Below are 22,638 nucleotides of genomic sequence, written 5' to 3'. Positions count from 1 at the left end.
TTTCCCCTCAAACCCAGCATCCCCCCCCTCCTCTTCATGTGTGGGAGGGGAGAAGGGGAGGCGGGTGTGATGTGGGAGGGGAGTGGTGGTGTGTGTGTGGGGTGGAGGTGGGTGGAGGTGTGGTGGGAGAGTGGGTGGGAGGTGGGGGGTACAGGGGGGTGTGTGGGGAAGGGTGTGTGTGTGGTTGTGGAGAGGGGGGTGTGGGGAGGGCGTGTTTGGGAGAGGCGGGGTTGTGAAGGGGTGGGGGTGTGTGGGTGGGGGGGTAGGGGAGAGGGAGGCTGTGGGGGAGGTGTGGGGTGGGGGGGGGGGGAGAGGGGAGGTGTGTAGGGGAACCAGGTGAAGGGGAGGGGGGTGTAAGGTTAGGGGGGTGTAGAGGTGGGGGGGGGGTGTAGGGGAAGAGGGTGTAGGGGTAGGGGGGGTGTGGGGGTGGGGGTGGGGGAGGAGGGGTGGGGAGGGGGAGGGGGGGTGTGTGGGCTCACCTGGTTCCCGGTTCCGACTGCACTCCTCGCTCCAGGACCCGGCTCCGGACTCACTTAGCTGCTCCCGCCCCCACGCTCACAGCCCCCACCCCACCCGCGGAACACAGCCCACACTCCGCTGCTTCAGCTTTATTCTCGGCGGCTTGTGGATGGGCGGTGGCTTGCGGACATGCTCACGGACTCAGCCCCACCTCCGGGGTTTTATTCTCCAACGTTTCCCGGGAGGCGCGTTACCTTCATGGTGACTGACAGACGAGGACCAATCTGCTGATCTCACGATTTTTAAACCTTCATAACTTTTGTAATCTTCCACCGATCGGAACAAAACTTGGTGCGCTTGGGGCAGAGGAGAACGGCGAGTAAGGTGGCAAAAAATCCTAGTGATATGGTTATATGGTTATATGTTATCGTTTTTGCGCAAATTTAATAACAATGCAAACAATGCAGTGGTCAAGATGATAGTTTTAGTAATAGTATAAATAGATAGACCAAATGCTGGCAAATAGGACTCTTAGGAAGGCACCTTGACAACATGGCCAAGTTGGGCCGAAGGGCCTGTTTCTATGCTGTATAACTCTATGATGCCACTTCATGATGTCCTACATTTGTTACATTCTTCTGGATGTTTAATGCGCTGATTTTATTTGTTGATGTTTCGGTCTCCTTGATGTAGTTACTTTCTACTTCAGTTTAGTTTAGTTTAGAGATACAAAGGCCCACCCATCGGCCCACCGAGTTTGCACCGACCTGCGATACCCTCACGCTAACACTATCCCACACGCACTCGGGACAATTTACAATTTTACCAAGTCAACTAGCCCACAAACCTGTACGCCTTTGGAACGAGGTAGTAAACCAGAGAACCCAGACAAAACCCACAAATGTCACAGGAGGAACGTATAAACCCCGTACAGACAGCACCCGATCGAACCGGGGACTCTGTCCCTGTAAGGCCGCAACTCTACCGCTGCGCCACCGTGCCACCCTACTTTGCTTGCTATTTGCTCAATACGTGGATCATTTTCTATTAAATACACTGTTTGTCGTGAGATCAACTCTGTACCAAATGGTGACTGACTAATGGTGTCTGTGAAGAGAAATGGTGTTGCAAATGTGTTGTGGCTCTATCAGAATTGTAATGAACTAAAGTATTTAGTTTGACTATCAGTCTTTGACTTCTGACCTTAACACATTGGAACATGCTCTGATGATTGACTTGGTCTACTTAACATAAAGCTTTGGTTTAGCAGGAGACGTGCCAGGAACTCTTACAAACTAATATCATAACATGAACCATTTTTACTTCATCTAATTGGGTTTCTTCTAAAATAGATCATCAGATCAATAATAAGTTAGTCGTTCGGCAAAAAAATGAAGGCTGCACCTTAAATCAGCACTTAACTAGTTCACCTTCCTCAGAGTTAACATGGTAGTACCCTGTCAATTAAAAATATAAGGGAATGAATGTGGTAAGGATCAACCGAGTATCAGGTTACATTTAAAAGTTTATATGAATGTTTTACATCGCTCTGAGAAGGAGTGTAGCTACACTTAACAATAGCCACTGTTACTCGAAAACCTTAGACTCGTAGACACTTCGTTCTACTCCTTGTCAGCTGGCAATTAGTTAAGCAGGAAACAATAGGGTTATATCCAGCACTGTCAGGGAGACAGACCGAGGCTGTCTGTGTGCTTTGAGCTAACGTTTTGGCTGTTTAGTCTGCAGTGTCTTGGAGCTTAACTCGTAGAGAGCACGGAAGCAATCCCAAGCTGTTGGTATAAATAATCTGTCGTCGTGGACAAGGAGGGCCTGTGTCGCTGTCAGATGAAATACTCCTTCTTGCCATCGCTAACGGCGTCCTGGTAATTGGCCTTGCTCCTCATCGCCACGTCTGGAGCCTCAGCGTACTCCGTCCGTTTGGCTTCGTTATTTCGATAGGTGCCTTTGTTCTGATACAGCAGGCGGCCCGTGATGGCAATGATGCAGAGGATGACGAAAATCACGATGGCTATCACACCTGTTGATGGAAGAGAAATCTCCTTTTAGTTTGTTTTTTTTCCGTTAAAGTCATACAGTGTGATACAGTGGTGGGGAAACAGGCCCTTCGTCCCAACTTGGCCACAATGGCCAACATGTCCCAGCTGCACTGGCACATCCCTCCAGACCTGTGTCCAAACCCTTAATAATTGTATATGTTTCAATAAGATCCCCTCTCATCTTCTAAATTCCAGTGTATAAAAGCCCAGCCACTCCATTCTATCAACATATGACAGTCCCACCATCCGGGAATTAACTTTGTGAACCTACGCTGCACTCCCTCAATAGCACAAATGTCCTTCTTCAAATTAGGGGACCAAAACTGCATACAAAACTCCAGGTGTGGTCTCACCAGGGCCCTGTACAACTGCAGAAGGACCTCTTTAGGAAGGAGATGAGGAGAAAGTGCTTGTCAGAGGGTGGTGAATCTGTGGAATTCTTTGCCACAGAAGGCTGTGGAGGCCGGGTCAGTGGATATATTTAAGGCAGAGATAGATAGATTCTTGATTAGTACGGGTGTCAGAGGTTATGGGGAGCAGGCAGGAGAATGGGGTTAGGAGGGAGAGATAGATCAGCCATGATTGAATGGTGTAGTAGACATGATGGGCCGAATGGCCTAATTCTACTCCTATCGCTTATGACCTCATGACCTGCCCTTCCACCCAATGGTCTTAGTGGGTGAGGGTTTGCAGCAGATTTCTTGCTCGTAAAAATTATCAGTAAATAAGATTCTTTCGGGGAAACGGTTTAAGAATGTATTTATACAGAAGCCACAAAACTAAACGATAGAAGATATTTCAAAGCACAGCTTTGTGTTCTGATCATTCAGTATCCCCCCCGAAAAAAAATGCTTTTCTCAAAATTGTAATTCTGCAAAATGCACAAATTGACATTCATGGTAAAAACGGCTTTGGAAACATCACCAAAAATAGCAGTGGGCCACTTTCACAACATCAGTGTGATTGTATTGTTTTTTTTTGTGTGTCTAGCTCTCTCTTTGCAAACAGTGAACTCGGCGCAAAATATGCAGAAAATATATGGGCTTCTTGACAATTCCGACTTAATTGGAAAACTCAGGCATTCTAAATGTCTCCACTTTTGCTGAAGTCACGGTGAAATATGATAGTGTAGTTAAGAGCCACAGATACAATCCACAGCTAAACTCCCCCATCCAATTAGTAAAACTATTGATATCTGTCTTCTGCCTCTCATTTGACCAATTAATAACCCAGTTCCTTGTGCTATTTCACTTCTCAGGAGCACACATGCTCGCCGTGAATTTATCTTGCCTGACATTACTTTCCAAAGACTAAGATCTACGACTTTCAATTCAATTATTTGCTCGATGATTCCAATGCATTTGTAAGTCAAAACTACCATTTAAAAGCTTGCATTCATGAATTTATTGTTTGAAATACTCAAATACTTCTTTCCATTATAGAATCCAGTATTTCACCGCTGCATAAGATCGTAAAAACAGATGCCTTTTTTTTTAGGGCATCAACAATCTTTCTCAGGTTTAATCTGCATGCGCCAATTATATGTTGACCCTTAAAATGTCACCACTAGCCACTTAGTCACCAAGCTGACGGAATTGCATTCATGATGAAACTATTTAGGCTGGAGTTATTTTCTTCAGGAGAAAGGAAACTGGGAGGAAATTTAGTTCATAAAATAATGAAAACCACAGACAAAGTGCAGCCAAATCCCCTGTCCCACTTAGGCAAATTTTTCAGCGCCTACAGAAAACTCCTCAAGTCAAGAGTCGTAACATTTTTTCTGATCACCACTGGATTTTGAAATGTTCAAAACCTTTCGGCGATGGTGGGCTTGACGTAACGTGTCGTAGGTGCTGTCGTAGGTTGACACAGTTGTACAGGGTCTTGGTGAGACCACACCTGGAGTATTGCGTACAGTTTTGGTCCCCAAATCTGAGGAAGGACATTATCGCCAGGAGTGCAGAGAAGGGTCACCAGACTGATTCCCTGGGATGTCAGGACTGTCTTATGAAGAAAGACTGGATATTGGTCGTGAGTTGTCTCCTTACAAAATCGCTTGGACAGAGTGCGTAAGATTTTTTCTGATCACCGCTGGATTTTGAAATGTTCAAAACCTTTCGGCAACGGTGGGCTTGACGTAACGTGTCGTAGGTGCTGTCGTAGGTTGTCACCAGGTGACGTTGGTTGTCGGCAGTGCTGCCTTCGGTGAATTCCATTGGCGACTACCTACGTCAACCGGCGACAGGTACCGGCAACTGAATTGTCTTCAGTTGCCTCCAGTTGTCGCCCGACAGGGTTCGTAGCTTGTCACGGGTGGACGTAGGATGACTTCGGTTGTCGCCTGTGTGGTCGTAGGTTATTGTAGGTGTGGCCATAGGTGGAAGTCCTAATGGGACACCGGTTGTTGTAGCTTGTCGTAGACATTGTCGTGGGGGGGGGGGGGGGGGTCCATTCGCCGTTTTTTCGGTGACCTGCTACGACTGTGACGGTCGCCGAAAAAAATCGCCTAAGTTGGACAGGCCCTGAAAGCAACAATTTCCTTTCTATGTGCAGAAAGGAACTGCAGATGCTGGTTTATACAAAACATCAGCACAAAGTGATCTTATAGAGGTGTATAAAATCAAGAGAGGAATAGATCGGGTAGATGCACAGAACCTCTTGGCCAGAGTAAGGGGAATCGAGGAGCAGAGGACATAGGTTCAAGGTGAAGGGGAAAAGATTTAATAGGAATCCGAGGGGTAACTTTTTCACACAAAGGGTGGTGGGTGTATGGAACAAATAATTGAGGCTGGGAATATCCCAACGTTTAAGAAACAGTTAGACAGGTACATGGATAGGACAGGTTTGGAGGGTTATGAACCAAGGGCAGGTAGATGGGACTAGTGTAGCTGGGACATTGGTCCCACCTGCCTATGTTTAGCCCATATCCCTCCAAATCTGTACTAACCATGTACCTGTCTAAGTATTTCTTAAACGTTAAGGACCAGTCTCACTTGGGCGACCTAATCCGTCCGGTGAGTTTCCCCTCGACTCGAAGGGCCGAATGGCCTACTCCTGCACCTATTTTCTATGTTTCTATGTTTCTATGACTCATACACGCAGCATGGTCGACACAAGGTCATAGGAGATCCTCGTAACTCTCCTTCATGCTCGAGAGTGGTCTCCGCGTACTCGAAGCCTCAGCTAGGTCGCGGCGTTTTTTTCAACATGTTAAAAAATGCCTGCGAGTAAAAAAAGGTCACCATGGAAAAAATTGATACTTTTTTTACACGTAGGTTTAGTCGTACTAGGTCGTAGTAGGTCGGCATGTTAGTCGTAGGTAATCGAGGGTAGTCGATGGTAGTCAAAGGTAGTCGTAGATAGTCTTCATCATAGTCGAAGGGAGGTCGAAGGAAATCGAAGGAGGTCGTCTTCAGACTCCACTATTCGGTGTCCAATTTTGCCAAAGTTAGTCGTAGCTAGTCGTAGCTGATCTTCAACATAGTCGAAGAAGGTCTTCAACATGTCATTTTTTAAAACTCTGCTAAACTCGCCAATTAGGTCGCCCAAGTGGGACAGCACCCTTTACGATAGTCCCAGCTCAACTACCTCCTCTGGCAGTCCCTTCCATACACCCACCACCCTTTGTGTGGAAAAACAGATTCTTATTACATGTTTTCTCCCTCACCTAAAACTTATGTCCTCTAGTCCTCTAGTCCTCGATTCCCCTACTCTGGGTAAAAGACTCTGTGCATCTACCCGATCTATTCCTCTCATGATTTAATACACCTCTATAAGATCACCCCTCACCCTCCTGCACTCCAAGGAATAGAGTCCCAGCCTACTCAACCTCTCGCTGTTGCTCAGACCCACGCAGCCTGGCAACATCCTCGAAAATCTTCTCTGCACAATTTTATTATAGGCTGTGTTAGCCTTTTATCTACAGTGTATTTGTTAGTTATTGGTTTGATCCCCTCTTACGAATTGATGCTACCTCAGTTTCAGCTTACCTCATTCTGAAGAAGGGTCTCGCCCAGAAACGTCACCCATTGCTTCTCTCCAGAGATGCTACCTGTCCCACTGAGTTATTCCAGCATGTATAGCTTCGGTGTAAGCCACCATCTGCAGCTCCTTCCAACACATTCCTCCTCTCCCTTATTTAATTGTATCCACTGCAACTTTGCAGCTCAGTGCTTGGGTATTGCAAACACAATAAGCTAAATGAACTCCTTCCACTGATGTTCCCGATGTTGGGGGAGTCCTGAACCAGGGGCCACAGTTTAAGAATAAGGGGTAGGTCATTTAGAACGGAGACGAGGAAAAACTTTTTCACCCAGAGAGTTGTGAATCTGTTGAATTCTCTGCCTCCGAAGGCAGTGGAGTCCAATTCTCTGGATACTTTCAAGAGAGAGTAAGGGGCCAGTCCCACCTGTGGATTTTTTCGGCGACTGCCGGCATCATTGACTGACGCGGTGATGTGGCGCGGCGCAGCGGGATGACGTATGACGCACGGTGTTTTTCCAAGTGTCGCAACTTTTATTTTGTCGCCACTGGATTTTGAAATGTTCAAGATCTTTTGGCGACACTGATATGACGCTGGCAGATGCCGACCAAAATTCGGCAAGTGGGACAGGCCCTTTAGATAGAGCTCTTGAAGGTAGCGAAGTCAGGAGATATGGTGAGAAAGCAGGAACGGGGTACTGATTGTGGATAATCAGCCATGATCATATTGAATGGCGGTGCTGATTCAAAGGGCTGAATGGCCTACTCCTGCACCTATTGACTACCTGTTAAGCTTTCCGCGATTCTTTTATACCCCCAAAAATCGACTGATCCACCTCCCGACCATCCGCACATTACAGCGCATGACCATTCACTTCCCTGGTGTGGATCAAATCATCTCTTTCACAACTGCATTAAAAAGGGATTTATTTTTTTTATATCTCTGCTCCTTACCTCCAATAACTGCGGAATCACTTCTGACTGCCTTTTGCAATGGTGCTTCCTCCTCAGTGGGCTTGGAGTTATCTATAATAGAAAAAAGGGAACTCACAATATGAACAGAAAATGGGATGGGAATAAGATACAATATAGTTATGAATAATTGACAAAGGAATTTAGTCCATTCTGGTCACACTGCAGTGGTTCGAGACTCCACAGGCATAAAAATAATGTCTTTTGTAGGCTCAGCTCTTCTCAAAGACATTTAAAACCAATTATTTTGCAGACCACTCATTGTTGCAGGGAAATATGAACATAATTTTCTGCAGAAACAAGGTAATGCTGAGGCTTTATAAGGCACTGGTCAGACCGCATTTGGAGAATTGTGAGCTGTTTGTAGCCCCGTATCCAAGGAAGGATGCACTGGCATCGGAGAGGGCCATAGAAACATAGACACATAGAAAATAGGTGCAGGAGTAGGCCATTTGGCCCTTTGAGCCAGCACTGCCATTCAATGTGATCATGGCTGATCATACAAAATCGGTACCCGGTTCCTGCTTTCTCCCCATAATCCCTTGATTTTGTTAGCCCGAAGAGCTATGTCTACAGTAAAGGGCCTGCCCCAGTTTCAAGACCTAATCCACAACTTTTTTTACTCGTGGACATTTTTCATGAGGTCGTAGGAGGTCGTAGGTAGGTCGTGGGTAGGTTGTGTTGCTAGTCGTAAGTACTCGTGGTATCAAGGCCACTCCTTCCTTTAATTCTGAGGCTATGACCTCTAGTCCTAGACTCTCCCACCAGTGGAAACATCCTCTCCACATCCACTCTATCCAAGCCTTTCACAATACTGTATATTTAAATGAGTTCCCCCGTCATTCTTCTAAAGTCCAGCGAGTACAGGCCCAGTGCCGACAAACGCTCACATAGGCAATCCGACTCATTCCAGACTGCATCACCTGCCCACCATGTCTACTCACTCAGTCCTAGTGCTGAAAGTAAGCACACTCAATGAAGGGGTCTGAAGTGTGAAATATGATTCTGTTAGTGAGACATTATCAGGTGTTGTGTGTCTAGTCTGCAGACAGTTATCCAAATTTAAAGACTATATATATATATTTTTTAAACTCTTGCTATAAATGCAAAATGTAAAATTCTCCAACATTGCAGAGAATGGTGTTCGCAGCCCAGACCATCAGACAAACCAAGTCCCTTCCATTTACTCCATTTATACTTCACGCTGCCTCAGCAAGGCCAGCAGCATATCCCTTGACTCCACTAGCCCCTAGAGCTCTATCTAACTCTCTTAAATCCATCAAGTGATTTGGCCTCCACTGCCCTCTGTGGCAGGGAATTCCATAAATTCACAACTCTCTGGGTGAAAAAGTTTTTTCTCACCTCAGTCTTAAATGACTTCCCCTTTTTTCTAAGACTGTGGCCCCTGGGTCTGGACTCGCCCAACATAGGGAACATTTTTCCTGCATCTAGCTTGTCCAGTCATTTATAATTTTATATGTTTCTATAAGATTCCCCCTCGTCCTTCTAAACTCCAGTGAATACAAGCCTAGTCTTTTCAATGCTTCGTCATATGACAGTCCCGCCATCTCAGGGATCAATCTCGTGAATTATGTTTTTGCCTTTCCGCTGACTAGTTAGCACACAAGTAAGGATTTTCACTCTACCTCAGTGCACGTGACAATAAACGTAACTGAACTGAAGTGGAGTATGAATGGCTCGATTGTAACCATGTTTTTGTCTTTCCGCTGACTGGTTAGCGCGCAACAAAAGCTTGTCACCGTATCTCGGGGTACGCGACAATACACTAAACTGAACTGACTAACCAAAAAATGGGATTGGGTTTTATCAGAAGAGGGCTTGATCTAAAAATCCTTCGCACTTTGACACGCGGTTGAAAAAGAAACACCATTTTCAGCACGCCATAGCAGAACAGAGCTCAGAGCTATTTCAATAATGATTCACTATGAGCGTAATAGAAAACTGCGGACAGCAAAACAGTATTCAGCCGAATTGGCTCCTGTCTGAATCAATAAGGAGATGACTTAGAATTCATACACGCACACGCACACACACACACACACACACACAGTCTCATAGATAATACTTATATGCTGTCAGCTCAAGATGAAAACAAATCAGTGCTTAATGGCATGGTTTGATTTCTATAATCAAAAATTAATGCGCTGATACACATGGGAGGGGTGGGTGGCGGATAGATTATTAAATTGGAAATGAGTGCAGATGATTCTTCATTTGTTGAAATTATATATCAATGGTGGCAGAAGTGAAATTTAGATCCATTAATATCAATTGGAACGCTGGCACAGCTGATTTTGAGTGGGGCTGTTTCTAAGCTGAAATGCTCAGAACAATGCCGGCTTTCAGGTAAATCAAGGGAAGGGTGGTATCAGGCCATTCAGCCCATCACTGCTGGGCTAACTCCAACCCCAGGAGCAATCCCAATGATGCAGATTCATCTTCTTTTCGCACAGTTGCAAACAGTGCCTCCGTTTCAGCTATAAGCATTTTACCGGGGTGCTTAATAGCATGGTTTGGGAACAGCTCCACCCACAATCGCAAGAAACTGTGGGGAATGATAGACGCAGCCCAGACTATCACGCAAACCGACCTCCCCTCCATTGACGCCATCGACATTTCAGTTTTGTTTAGTTTAGTTTATCGTTACATGTGCCGAGGTACAGTGAAAAGTTTTTGTTGTCTCCGGAAAGCTAGCTCCGTCCTGACAGTCAGTCGAACAGGAAGCCCATGGATGAAGATGATGTTGGCAACCATGCCAATATGAAGGTGTGCTTCCCTGCTCATAACAAGTAGTGCAGCACGATGATAGAACCAAGAAAAGCTTGCCCAAGCGCAGGCTCGGTCATCGTCTCGCTGAACACCTCCGCTCAGTTCACCTCTGGGCACTCCAGCATTTCGTGTCTATCTTCGGTGCAAACCAGCATCTCCAGTTCCTTGAGGGAAGGAATGGGTGACGTTTCGGGTCGAGACCCTTCTTCAGACTGCCATCCATGTCTCCAGTGAGAAGAAGGGTCTCGACCCAAAACGTCACCCATTCCTTCTCTCCAGAGATGCTGCCTGTCCCGCTGAGCTATTCCAGCTCTTTCTGTCTATCTTTGGTTTAAACCAGCGTATGCAGTTCCTTCCTGCACAAGTAAAGCTATTATTCTGACTGGAATCAAACTGCTGGTGAGTCCAGTGTCAAGAGACAAGAGTGTTTAATTGTCATATATATATAATGACTATGGACCAATAAATGTCTTACTTGCAGCTACATTAAAGGCCTGTAAACTGAATACGCATAGATAATATACGATAAAATATTAATATTTAAATAATGTTTAAAAAAATCAATAAATTAATAGCCCAATACTGGTGTAAAAGAGTCCAACCAAAGACACATCATAGTTGAGACAGTGTTGTGTAGTCTGTCATAGAGTCATACAGCACGGACACAAGCCCATTGTCCAACTTGCCCTTACTGGCCAATAGCTCCCAGCTACACGAGTCCCACATGCTCACATTTGGCTTATATCCCTCCAAACCGGTGCTATCCATGTACCTGTCTAACTGTCTTTTAAACGTTGGGTTAGTCCCAGCCTCAACCACCTCCTCTGGTAGCTTGTTCCATACACCCACCACTCTTTGTCTGAAAAAGGTACCCCTCAGATTCCCCTATTAAATCCTTTCCCCTTCACCTTAAACCAAATGTGGCCTCATCTGCGCCTTGTACAGCTCCTCGCTCGAAGCTATAGTACCCCAACTCTACAAGATTCCTTGTTCAAATGATTCCATCACATGTCCTGTACAATCCCAGCACAGAGGTGCCATGGAGCCCCTCTTCTTATCTTAACTTTCTCTCTCCTTTTTACCTCTAGCCTTTGTCCACTTATCTGCCCCCCCCCCCCCCCCCCCCCCCCCCCATTTCCAGTTTCACAGTATAGAGTCACACAGCATGGAAACAGGCCCTTTGGCCCAACTTGCCCTCACCAATCAACATGTCCTAACTTGGCCCATAGTCCCCTAAACATGTCCTATCCATGTACTTGTCTAGTTGTTTCTTAAATGTTGCAAAAGTCCCTGCCTCAACTACCTCCTCTGGCAGCTCATTCCATACATCCACTACACTTTGTGTGAAAAGGTTAGCCCTCATATTCCTATTAAAGCTTTCCCCCTTTCGCCTTAAATCTATGTCCTCAGGTTCTCGATTCCCCCCTACTCTGGGCAAGAGACTCTACCTGATCTATTCCTCTCATGATTTGTTTACACCTCTATAAGATCAATCCTCATTCATCTGCAGTCCAAGGAATTGGAATCCCAGCCTGCTCATACTTTCCCTATAGCTCAGACCCTCAAGTCCTGGCAACATCCTGGCAAAGGCTTATCCAAGCCTGAAGAACGGTCTCGATCCGAAACGTCGCCAAATTCCTTCTTTCCAGAAATGCTGCCAGTCCAACTGAGTTACTCCAGCAATTTGTATCTATCTTCTCCAAGTTCTACATATTTAATCTCACCATCGCGCTCCACAATGGTTTTATCCATTTCAAAGTCTTCCAAATACAATCTATTCCTATCACGTTCCATAACCCACTAAATTGAATCTCACTGCAAAGCCCTTCACGTTCGAACTGTAATTATATCATCAGGCATCACATTCCTCTCCACCATATTACATGGTAAATGGTAGCAATAGAAGCAGAGTGAGGCCATTCAGATCATTTCATCTGGGATGCAACTGTGCTAAGTTCTCTCGAAAGTAACCTCATTCTCCTGCCTGGTCCCCAAAGCTTTGAGATCCGTACTAATCAATTATCTATCTATACCCATTGAAATAGAATCTATTGCTGTAATGTACACAGCCTTCTGTGGCAATGAATTCCACAATTCTCACCAGTATCTGTGTACAATTTTGGTCGCCTAACTATAGGAAGTCCTCTGATTACTAATAGGAGAGTCCTTTGAGATTTACTGAATGTTTGACCTTTGGTTTCTGCAACTCCCTTCTAGAGGAAACATTGAACAAACATAGGGCTCTATCCTTTGGAGCGCATATTACATAGGGACTTGAAACAGGTTTTTAAAATGATGAGAGGGATAGACAGAGTTGACTTCGAAAAGCTTTTCCCATTCACTGAGAGTCAGGAAGATTCAAACAACTCAGGGACCCGTACCTGAGAATTAAGGGACTACCCCCTGTTTAGGGGTAACATGAGGGGGACATCTTCTTTACCTCTTAGAGTATAGCCAATGAATGGCCTCAACTACCCTCTGTGGAGGCAGGTTCGTTTTTAGAGATTCACCAAATCTGTGTGGAAAAAGTTATTCTCATCTCGGTTTTAAAGGATTTCCCCCTTGTCCTTAAGCTATGACCCCTTGTCCTGGACTTCCCTCGGCATCGGGGACAATCTTCCTGATCTAGCCTGTTTCCGTGCTGTAAGAATTTGTTAGTTTCTCTATGATTATATCTCATCTCCTAAGCAATAGGAGCAGAGTCAGGCCACTCGGCCCATCAATTCTTTCTCTGACCATGCAATCATGGCTAGGATCATCTCTCGATCCTAACCGTCATGCACCTGCCTTATGGCAATGTCCTTCCTCAGATCCGTGGAATCAAAAATGTACGCAATACCCCAGGTGTGTGGTCAAACCTATTGCTTGGCCTACACAGTAGAACCTGGCCTGCTTCCACAAACTCACCACCTTTTGCACTGAAAGCTAACCTCCCATTCTCAAGGAACGTCCCTGATTACTAAAGCACGTCCTTTGATTCTGATGACTGGTGACCATGACACCCAGGTCCTGCTGACGTCTCCCCCTAGTGGAAACATCGGCCCACCATTTAGATATCCAATGCCCAATAGATAATACATGTCCAAGACGGCTCATCTGCCCTCCATTTTAACACTGGTCTTAACCTGGACTACTTTAACAACACTTCCCCTGGCTCATTTAAAACCTGCCTCACAAATAATAAGCTCTCTGGCTGAAAAAAACACACACAACAGGAAATTACTAATTTGCGGTTTTATGCATGAATAGTTTTTCTATGCCCTCTGTAAAAATAACACACGGTACAATAAATCTTTGATTCACAATTGCCAAGGCAAAATCGTTTTTATTTTGAATACATTAGTGGGGAAAAATGCCAGTAATCATAAAGTAATTGTTATAATAAAAGCTAACAATATCAGGGGATTTTCAGCGATGCCCAATTATGTTCTGGATTTCATTGTAAGTTGACCCTAGGTTCAATATTCACTGGATTTTATTCTTAATGATACATATTACTCCGCGTGTATGTGTGTGTATATGTGTGCGTGTCTATGTATCTAGATAATTGAAACTTGTTTAAATATCAGCGGGACACCACAAATCAGCTCGTGGCTGGTCATAATGCCAAGCAATAAGCAAACACACACAAGACACTGGTTCAATAATGATCCGCATATTTATTTTTCTAAACGCTTTTTACTAAAATGCAAAACTAAAGCTTGTAAGCTCGTTTCACACTCAAAGAAAATTGGAGCAAGTTTGATTTGGAATTAGAGTAAATATTAATTAACTCTTGGTGTATATTTTCAGAAATAACAAAAAGAAAATATATCTATATTTTAGAATATTTTCTTTCTGAAACTATTCTGAGTTGAAAACTTGCCAACATGTCCCATCAATACTAGAACCACCTGCCCGCGTTAGGCCCATATCCCTCCAAACCTGTCCTATCCATCTACCTTTCTAATTACTTCTTAAAGGTTGCAATAGCCCCTGCTTCAACTACCTCCTCTGGCAGCTTGTTCCATACACCCCAGTACCCTTTGAGTTAGAAGGTTTCCCCTCAGATTCCTATTAAATCTTTCCCCCTTCGCCTTAAACTCTTTGCCACAGAAGCCTGCGGAGGCCAAGTCAGTGGATATTTTTTAGGCAGAGATAGATAGATTCTTGATTAATACGGGTGTCAGAGGTTATGGGGAGAAGGCAGGAGAATGGGGTTATGAGGGAGAGATAGATCAGCCATGATTGAATGGTGGAGTGGACTTGATGGGCTGAATGGCCTAATTCTACTCCTATCCCTTATGACCTTACGACCTTACACTTGTGTCCTCTGGTTCTCGATTCCCCCACTGGGCACGGGACTCTGTGTCAACCCGATCTATTCCTCTCATGATTTTGAAGACTTTAAGAAATATTGTTTCCATAACTTGTCATAGAATCAATGAGTCATACAGTGAGGAAACAGGCCCTTCGGCCCAACTTGCCCACGCCAACCAACATGTCCCATCTACTCAAGTCCCATTGACTACTGTTGACAAATATCCCTCTAAACCTGTTTAAGAAGGAACTGCTGATGCTGGAAAATCGAAGGTACACAAAAATGCTGGAGAAACTCAGCGGGTGCAGCAGCATCTATGGAGCGAAGGAGATAGGCAATGTTTCAGGCCGAAACCTTTCTTCAGACTGAAGTAAGGTTTCGGCCCGAAACGTTGCCGATCTCCTTCGCTCCATAGATGCTGTTGTACCCGCTGAGTTTCTCCAGCAATTTTGTATTCCCTCTAAACCTGTCCTATCCAAGTACCTGTCTAAATGTTGCTTAAACATCGCAATAGCCTCTACCCCAACTACCTCCTGCTGCAGCTTGTTCCATGTACCCACCACCCTTTGTGCAAAAAATGCTGCCCCTCAGGTTCCTATTATACCTTTCCCCGCTCACCTTAAACCAATGTCTTCTTGTTCTCGATTCCACTACTCTTGGCAAGAGACTCTGTGCGTTTACCCGATCTATTCCTTTTGTGATTTTGTCCCTATAATAACTGGAAAAGTCTTAGTGGTTTGGAGTCATTTGCCGCTGATCACAATCTGTCCAAAGGGTCACAATCTGTCCAAAGTTAAAAATATCCCTAAATGTTTATTTGGTGTCCATTTAGATGGTGAAGGATGGCTTCACATTCTTCCCACACCAACATGCTGGACAATGTTTATCTCATGATCATCATGCTCTACTCATTTTGCAATCTAATGGGCTCTGATCACGGGGGTTCAGCAGAAATGACTGAAGAAGATTCGAAAGTTTGTCTACCGAGTCCATGCCAACTATTCATCACCCATTCACACTAGTCCTACACCATCCCACTTTCTCATCCATTGCCTACACACTAGGGGGGGATTTCCAGGATTTCCAGGATGCCGGATGACCTACAAGCCCACACGTCTTTGGGATGTGGGAAGACACTGGAGCTCCTGGAGGAAACCCACATAGTCACAGGTGAGTTTTAGTCTCACCCCGAACCTGGGAAAAAGAATCATGCATTGTCTTTCCGCTGGCTGGTTAGCACGTAACAAAAGCTTTTCACTGTAGATAGGCACAAAATGCCAAAGTAACTCAGCGGAACAGGCAGCATCCCCGATGGGCGACGTTTCGGGTCGGGACCCTTCCTCCTCGGCACACGTGACAATAAACCAAACGGAACTGAACTGCGCACAATATTCCAAGTGTGGTCTCACCGACGACATGTAACAAGAGTGTAATGTCTCTCAGGCAACACTAAAACACAGATGACATTAGCCCCAAACAACCTTTTCTTACACATATTCCCTTGTGAAAGCTATAATTAAATCTGTTCCTGCCATCCTTATCCAGATAACCTATCTATCCTTTCATTCCTTTCTTGCTCCCAGGGCTTGAGACAAGTTTCACTTGTGAAAAGCAATTAGCGAGACACTAAACTGCGCGCTGCCTATCACTAATTATGAGATTTGAGATCAGGGCAGGAAGATGAGGTAGGCACTGCAGGGCTGTGCGGACTGAATGCCGTAAAGTGATGGGGAGGACATAGAAACATAGAAAAATAGGTGCAGGAGTAGGCCATTCGGCCCTTCGAGGCAGCACTGCTATCTAAAATCCGTACCCCGTTCCTGCTTTTCCCCCATATCCCTTGTTTCCGTTAGCTCGAAGAGCTAATTCTAAATCTCTCTTGAATACATCCAGTGAATTGGCTCCACTACCTTCTGTAGCAGAAAACTCCACAGATTCACAACTCTCTGGGTAAAGACGCTTTTCCACATCTCAATCCTAAATGGCCTACCCCATATTTTTAAACTGTGACCCCTGGCACTGGACTCCCCCAACATCAGGAGCATTTTTCCCGTGACAGATCAGTTTGGACAAATTGCACATGTCTGTGCAGTAAGTTCCAAAACTAGAAAGAAACTGACCCCAATGCTGTCCTGAAAGAGACAAAGAAGATGATGCTGTAGTGTTAGAACTCTTTCCAGCTGTGTTAAACATCATTGTATGTAGGAAGGAAGTGCAGATGCTGGTTTAAACTGAAGATAGATACAAAAGGCTGGAGTAACTCAGCGGGACAGGCAGCATCTCTGGAGAGCAGGAATGGGTGATGATTCGGGTCGAGACCCTTCTTCAGACTGGTTAGGGATACGGGAAACGAGAGATGCAGACGGTCATTTGGAGTGATAAAGAACAATGAATGAAAGATATGCAAAAAGATAACGATGATAAAGGAAACAGGCCATTGTCAGCTGTTTGTAGGGTGAAAACGAGAAGATAGTGCGATTTGGGTGGGGGACGGATGGAGAGAGAGGGAATGCCGGGGATACGAAGTTGGGGGACAGTGTTAGCTGCGAGGAGGATGCTAGGAGGTTGCAAGGTGACGTGGATAGGCCGGGTGAGTGGGCAAATGCATGGCAGATGCAGTATAATGTGCATAGAAACATAGAAAATAGGTGCAGGAGTAGGCCATTCGGCCCTTCTAGCCTGCACCGCCATTCAACATGATCATGGCTGATCATCCAACTCAGTATCCCGTACCTGCCTTCTCTCCATACCCTCTGATCCCCTTAGCCACAAGGGCCACATCTAACTCCCTCTTAAATATAGCCAATGAACTGGCCTCAACTACCCTCTGTGGCAGAGAGTTCCAGAGATTCACCACTCTCTGTGTGAAAAAAGTTCTTCTCATCTCAGTTTTAAAGGATTTCCCCCTTATCCTTAAGCTGTGACCCCTTGTCCTGGACTTCCCCAACATCGGGAGCAATCTTCCTGCATCTAGCCTGTCCATCCCCTTAAGAATTTTGTAAGTTTCTATAAGAACCCCTCTCAATCTCCTAAATTCTAGAGAGTATAAACCATGTCTATCCAGTCTTTCTTCATAAGACAGTCCTGACATCCCAGGAATCAGTCTGGTGAACCTTCTCTGGCAATAATGTCCTTCCTCAGATTTGGAGACCAAAACTGTACGCAATACTCCAGGTGTGGTCTCACCAAGACCCTGTACAACTGCAGTAGAACCTCCTTGCTCCTATACTCAAATCCTTTTGCTATGAAAGCTAACATACCATTCGCTTTCTTTACTGCCTGCTGCACCTGCATGCCTACCTTCAATGACTGGTGTACCATGACACCCAGGTCTCGCTGCATCTCCCCCTTTCCCAATCGGCCACCATTTAGATAATAGTCTGCTTTCCCGTTTTTGCCACCAAAATGGATAACCTCGCATTTATCCACATTATACTGCATCTGCCAAACATTTGCCCACTCACCCAGCCTATCCAAGTCACCTTGCAGTCTCCTAGCATCCTCCTCACAGCTAACACTGCCCCCCAGCTTAGTGTCATCCGCAAACTTGGAGATATTGCCTTCAATTCCCTCATCCAGATCATTAATATATATTGTAAATAGCTGGATAAATGTGAGGTTATCCACTTTGGTGGTAAAAACAGGAAAGTAGACTTTTATCTGAATGGTGGCCGATTAGGAAAAGGGGAGATGCAACAAGACCTGGGTGTCATGGTACACCAGTCATTGAAAGTAGGCATGCAGGTGCTGCAGGCAGTGAAGAAAGCGAATGGTATGTTAACATTCATAGCAAAATAATTTGCGTATAGGAGCAGGGAGGTTCTACTGCAGTTGTACAGGGTCTTGGTGAGACCACACCTAGAGTATTGCGTACAGTTTTGGTCTCCTAATCTGAGGAAATATATTCTTGCCATAGAGGGAGTACAGAGAAGGTTCACCAGACTGATTCCTGGGATGTCAGGACTTTCATATGAAGAAAGACTGGATAGACTCGGCTTGTACTCGCTAGAATTTTGGAGATTGAGGGGGGATCTTATAGAAACTTTCAAAATTCTTAAGGGGTTGGACAGGCTAGATGCAGGAAGGTTGTTCCCAATGTTGGGGAAGTCCAGAACAAGCGGTCACAGTTTAAGGATAAGGGGAAAATCTTTTAGGACCGAGATGAGGAAAATATTTTTCACACAGAGAATGGTGAATCTCTGGAATTCTCTGCCTCAGAAGGTAGTTGAGGCCAGTTCATTGGCTATATTTAAGAGGGAGTTAGATGTGGCCCTTGTGGCTAAAGGGATCATGGAGGGGGTATGGAGAGAAGGCAGGCACAGGATACTGAGTCGGATGATCAGCCATGATCATATTGAATGGTGGTTCAGGCTTGAAGGGCCAAATGGCCTACTCCTGCACCTATTTTCTATGTTTCTATGTTTCTATGTTTCTATTTTACCTCGCTCAGCACAAACCAGCGATCACCTGTCCACGAATTTTATTTTACACACTAGGGACAATTTACAGAAGCTTAATGAAAGCTAACATAATGTCATGGTCATAGAGTCTTACAGATGGAAACAGGTCCTTCGACCTAACGTGCCCACACCGGCCAACATGTCCCATCTGCACTAATCCCACCTGCCTGAACTTGCCCATGTCCCAGCCAATAAACAATAGGTGCAGGAGTAGGCCATTCGGTCCTTCGAGCTAGTAGGCCATTCAATGTGATCATGGCTGATCATCCCCAATCAGTACCCCGTTCCTGCCTTTTCCCCATATCCCCTGACTCTGCTATCTTCAAGAGCCCTATCTAGCTCTCTCTTGAAAGTTTCCAGACAACTGGCCTCCCCCGCCCTCTGAGGCAGAGAATTTCACACTCACAACTCTCTGTGTGAAAAAGTGTTTCCTCATCTCCGTTCCAAATGGCTTACCCCTTATTCTTAAACTGTGGCCCCTGGTTCTGGACTCCCCCAACATCGGGAACATGTTTCCTGCCCCTAGCATGTCCAAACCCTTAATAATCTTATATGTTCCAAAAATATATCCTCTCATCCTTCTAAATACCAGAGTATACAAGCCCAGCCGCTCTATTCTCTCAGCATATGACGTTTTGTGGCATAACAAATATTTGGCAGTGGATGGTGAATTCTCTTCTCACCCAGGGAAGCAAACCTAGATTGCATTTGTAAAGCTCTATTCTAACGTACATCTGCAAATTATATTCCAAATTAGGAAGCACTATAATTAGTAGGAAGTAGGAACTGCAGGTGCTGGTTTACACCGATGATAGACACAAAACTGCTGGAGTAACTCAGCTGGACAGGCAATATTTCTGGAGGGAAGGCTTGAGTGACGTTTCGGGTCAAGACCTTTCTTCAGACCCTTCTGCAAGAGTTCTCTTGTTTTCAGTAGCATCTTTCCTGCCTCTAGCGTGTCCAAACCCTTAACCATCTTATATGTTTCAATGAGAACCACTCTCATCCTTCTAAACTCCAGAGTGTACAAGCCCAGCCGCTCCATTCTCTCAGCATATGACAGTCCCGCCATCCCGGGAATTAACCTTGTAAACCTACGCTGCACTCCCTCAATAGCAAGAATGTCCTTCCTCAAATTAGTAGACCAAAACTACACACAATACTCCAGGTGTGTTCTCACTAGGGCCCTGTACAACTGCAGAAGGACCTCTTTGCTCCTATACTCAACTCCTCTCTTTATGAAGGCCAACATGCCATTAGCGTTCTTCACTGCCTGTTGCATCTGTGTCATTACTTTCAGTGACTGATGTACTAGGACACCCAGGTCTTGTTCTTAACCTGACAATAATTAAGTTTGCTGATGACACTGTGGTGGTGGGCCTGATCTCAGACAATGATGAGAGGGCCTACCGGGAGGAGGTGGCTGATCTAGCACTCTGGTGCCAGGAGAACAGCCTCCTCTTGAACATCAAAAAAACGAAGGAGCTGATCATGGACTTTAGGAGGGCACATCATCCGAGGACGTACACTCCATTGAGTATAAATGGGGATCCTGTGGATAGGTTGAACTGTTTTAAATATCTGGGAGTCCACATCTCTGAGGATATGACATGGTCATCACACGCCTCAGCACTGGTGAGTAAGGCAAGGCAGCGCCTTTACCACCTCAGGCAATTGAGGAAATTCAGAGTGTCTCCGAGGATCCTCCAGTGCTTTTACGCAGCGGCGGTGGAAAGCACCTTGTCCGGGAACATTACCATCTGGTTCGGGAATTGCTCTGCCAAGGACAAGAAGGCTCTGCAGAGAGTAGTGCGTTCGGCCGAACGCACTATGGGAACTTCACTCATCCCCTGCAGGAACTATACAACAGGAGGTGCAACTCCAGAGCAAACAAAATCATGAGAGACCTCTTCCACCCCTGCAACGGACTGTTCCAGCCGCTACGGTCAGGCAAACGCCTCCGTTGCCATGCAGTGAGAACGGAGAGGTTGAGAAGGAGTTTCTTCCCAGAGGCAATTCGGACTGTAAACGCCTTTCTCACCAGGGACTAACTGTACAGAACGTTTTTCCTTCTATTATTTATTATGTAAAATAATATGTGTGTTATGATTGTGTTTATAATTTGTTTGGTTGTTTTGTTGTTCCGCGAGCATTGCCACTTTCATTTCACTGCACATCTCGTATGTGTATGTGACAAATAAACTTGACTTGACTTGACTTGACTTGACACCATTCAGATAATAATCTGCCTTCCCGTTCTTGCCTCCAAAGTGGATAAACTCACATTTATCACATTATACTGCATCTGCCATGCATCTGCCCACTCACCCAACCTGTCCAAGTCACTCTGCATTCTCATAGAATCCTATTCACAGTTCTCATTGCCACCCAGCTTTGCGTCATCTGCAAATTTGCTAATGTTATTTTTAATCTTCATCTAAATCATTGATATATATTGTAAATAACTGCGGTCCCAGCACCGAGCCTTGCGGTATCCCACTTGTCACCTGCGTAAGTATGACCCCAGAATTCTCACACTGCGGCTGCTCTGCTACTTGTTAAACGTTTATATCGAAGGGGGGGCATAGCGAAGCATAGTAAAACGTACAGCATAGTGAAAGGCTTGGATAGAGTGGATGTGGAGAGGATGTTTCCACTGCTGGCAGAGTCTAGGACTGGAGATCATAGTCTCAGAATTAAACGATGTTCTTTTGGAAAGGAGACGATGAGAAATTTATTAACTCAGAGGGTGGTGAATCTGTGGAATTATTTGTCATAGAAGGCTGTGGAGGCCAAGTCAGTGGATATTTTTAAGGCAGAGATAAATAGATTAATGATTAGTGCAGGTGTCAGAGGTTATGGGGAGAAGGCAGGAGAAGGGGATTAGGAGGGAGAGATAGATCAGCCACGATTGAATGGCGGAGTAGACTTGATGGGCCGAATGACCTAATTCTACTATCACTTATGAACTTATGACCATATGACAGGTTTGGAATGGTATGGGCCAAACGCAGGCAGATGGGACTAGTGTAGATGTGGCATGAGCACCACCACCCGGCGAGAACGGCCACGAACATCGGGCCTCCATAGAGGCAACTGTGGAGGCCTCAATAGGCCCGACTATGGGTGAACTGGGGTTGGGGACTGGACTTTGTGCCTTCCCTCATGGTGGGAGCCATTGTGGGGGGATGTTCTTTGTGTTTAAGACTCTCATTGGTGTTATGTCTGTATTTTTTTTGTGTGCTGCAAAATGGCTAAAAGCATTTCACTTAATTTCACCTCAGTGTATGTGAATGTGACTAATAAAAACCTTTGAATACTTTGAATACTTTAACAGTGATGACAAGTTGGTCCGAAGGGCCAATTTCCACCATGTGTGACTTTATGACTCTGTGACACAATAGCATTCTGAGTGAAAAAGATTTTCCTAATCTCAGTCCTAAATGGCCTACCCCTTATTCTTAAACTGTGACCGTGACCCTTGGTTCTGGACTCCCCCAACGTCGGGAACAATTTTCCTGCATCTAGCCTGTCTATTCCCTTAAGAATTTTATATGCAGTTGAATTGTCAATGAAACACTGCTGACTCCTGCTTCTCACTTTACTCTTAACAATCAGT

The 22,638-nt window shown here is 45.2% G+C and overlaps 1 protein-coding gene across 1 annotated transcript in view; it reads right to left on the bottom strand.

Moving 5' to 3' along the window:
- Nucleotides 1-1,763: 1,763 nt before the first annotated feature.
- Nucleotides 1,764-22,638, bottom strand: part of LOC129699107 (contactin-associated protein-like 5) — a 1,038,064-nt gene continuing 1,017,189 nt past the window's right edge. The window contains exons 23-24 of the mRNA XM_055638766.1: nucleotides 7,452-7,523; nucleotides 1,764-2,497 (exon numbers count right to left, since the gene is read on the bottom strand). Coding sequence (XP_055494741.1) covers nucleotides 2,301-2,497; nucleotides 7,452-7,523 — 269 coding nt within the window. The 3' untranslated portion in view covers nucleotides 1,764-2,300. The remainder of the gene's footprint in view (nucleotides 2,498-7,451; nucleotides 7,524-22,638) is intronic.

Source organism: Leucoraja erinacea, chromosome 7, assembly GCF_028641065.1.
Source record: "Leucoraja erinacea ecotype New England chromosome 7, Leri_hhj_1, whole genome shotgun sequence".
In the NCBI taxonomy this organism is placed as follows: domain Eukaryota; kingdom Metazoa; phylum Chordata; class Chondrichthyes; order Rajiformes; family Rajidae; genus Leucoraja; species Leucoraja erinaceus.
The sequence above is the reverse complement of the archived record's forward strand: the minus strand, read 5'-3'. Positions and strand labels throughout refer to the sequence as shown.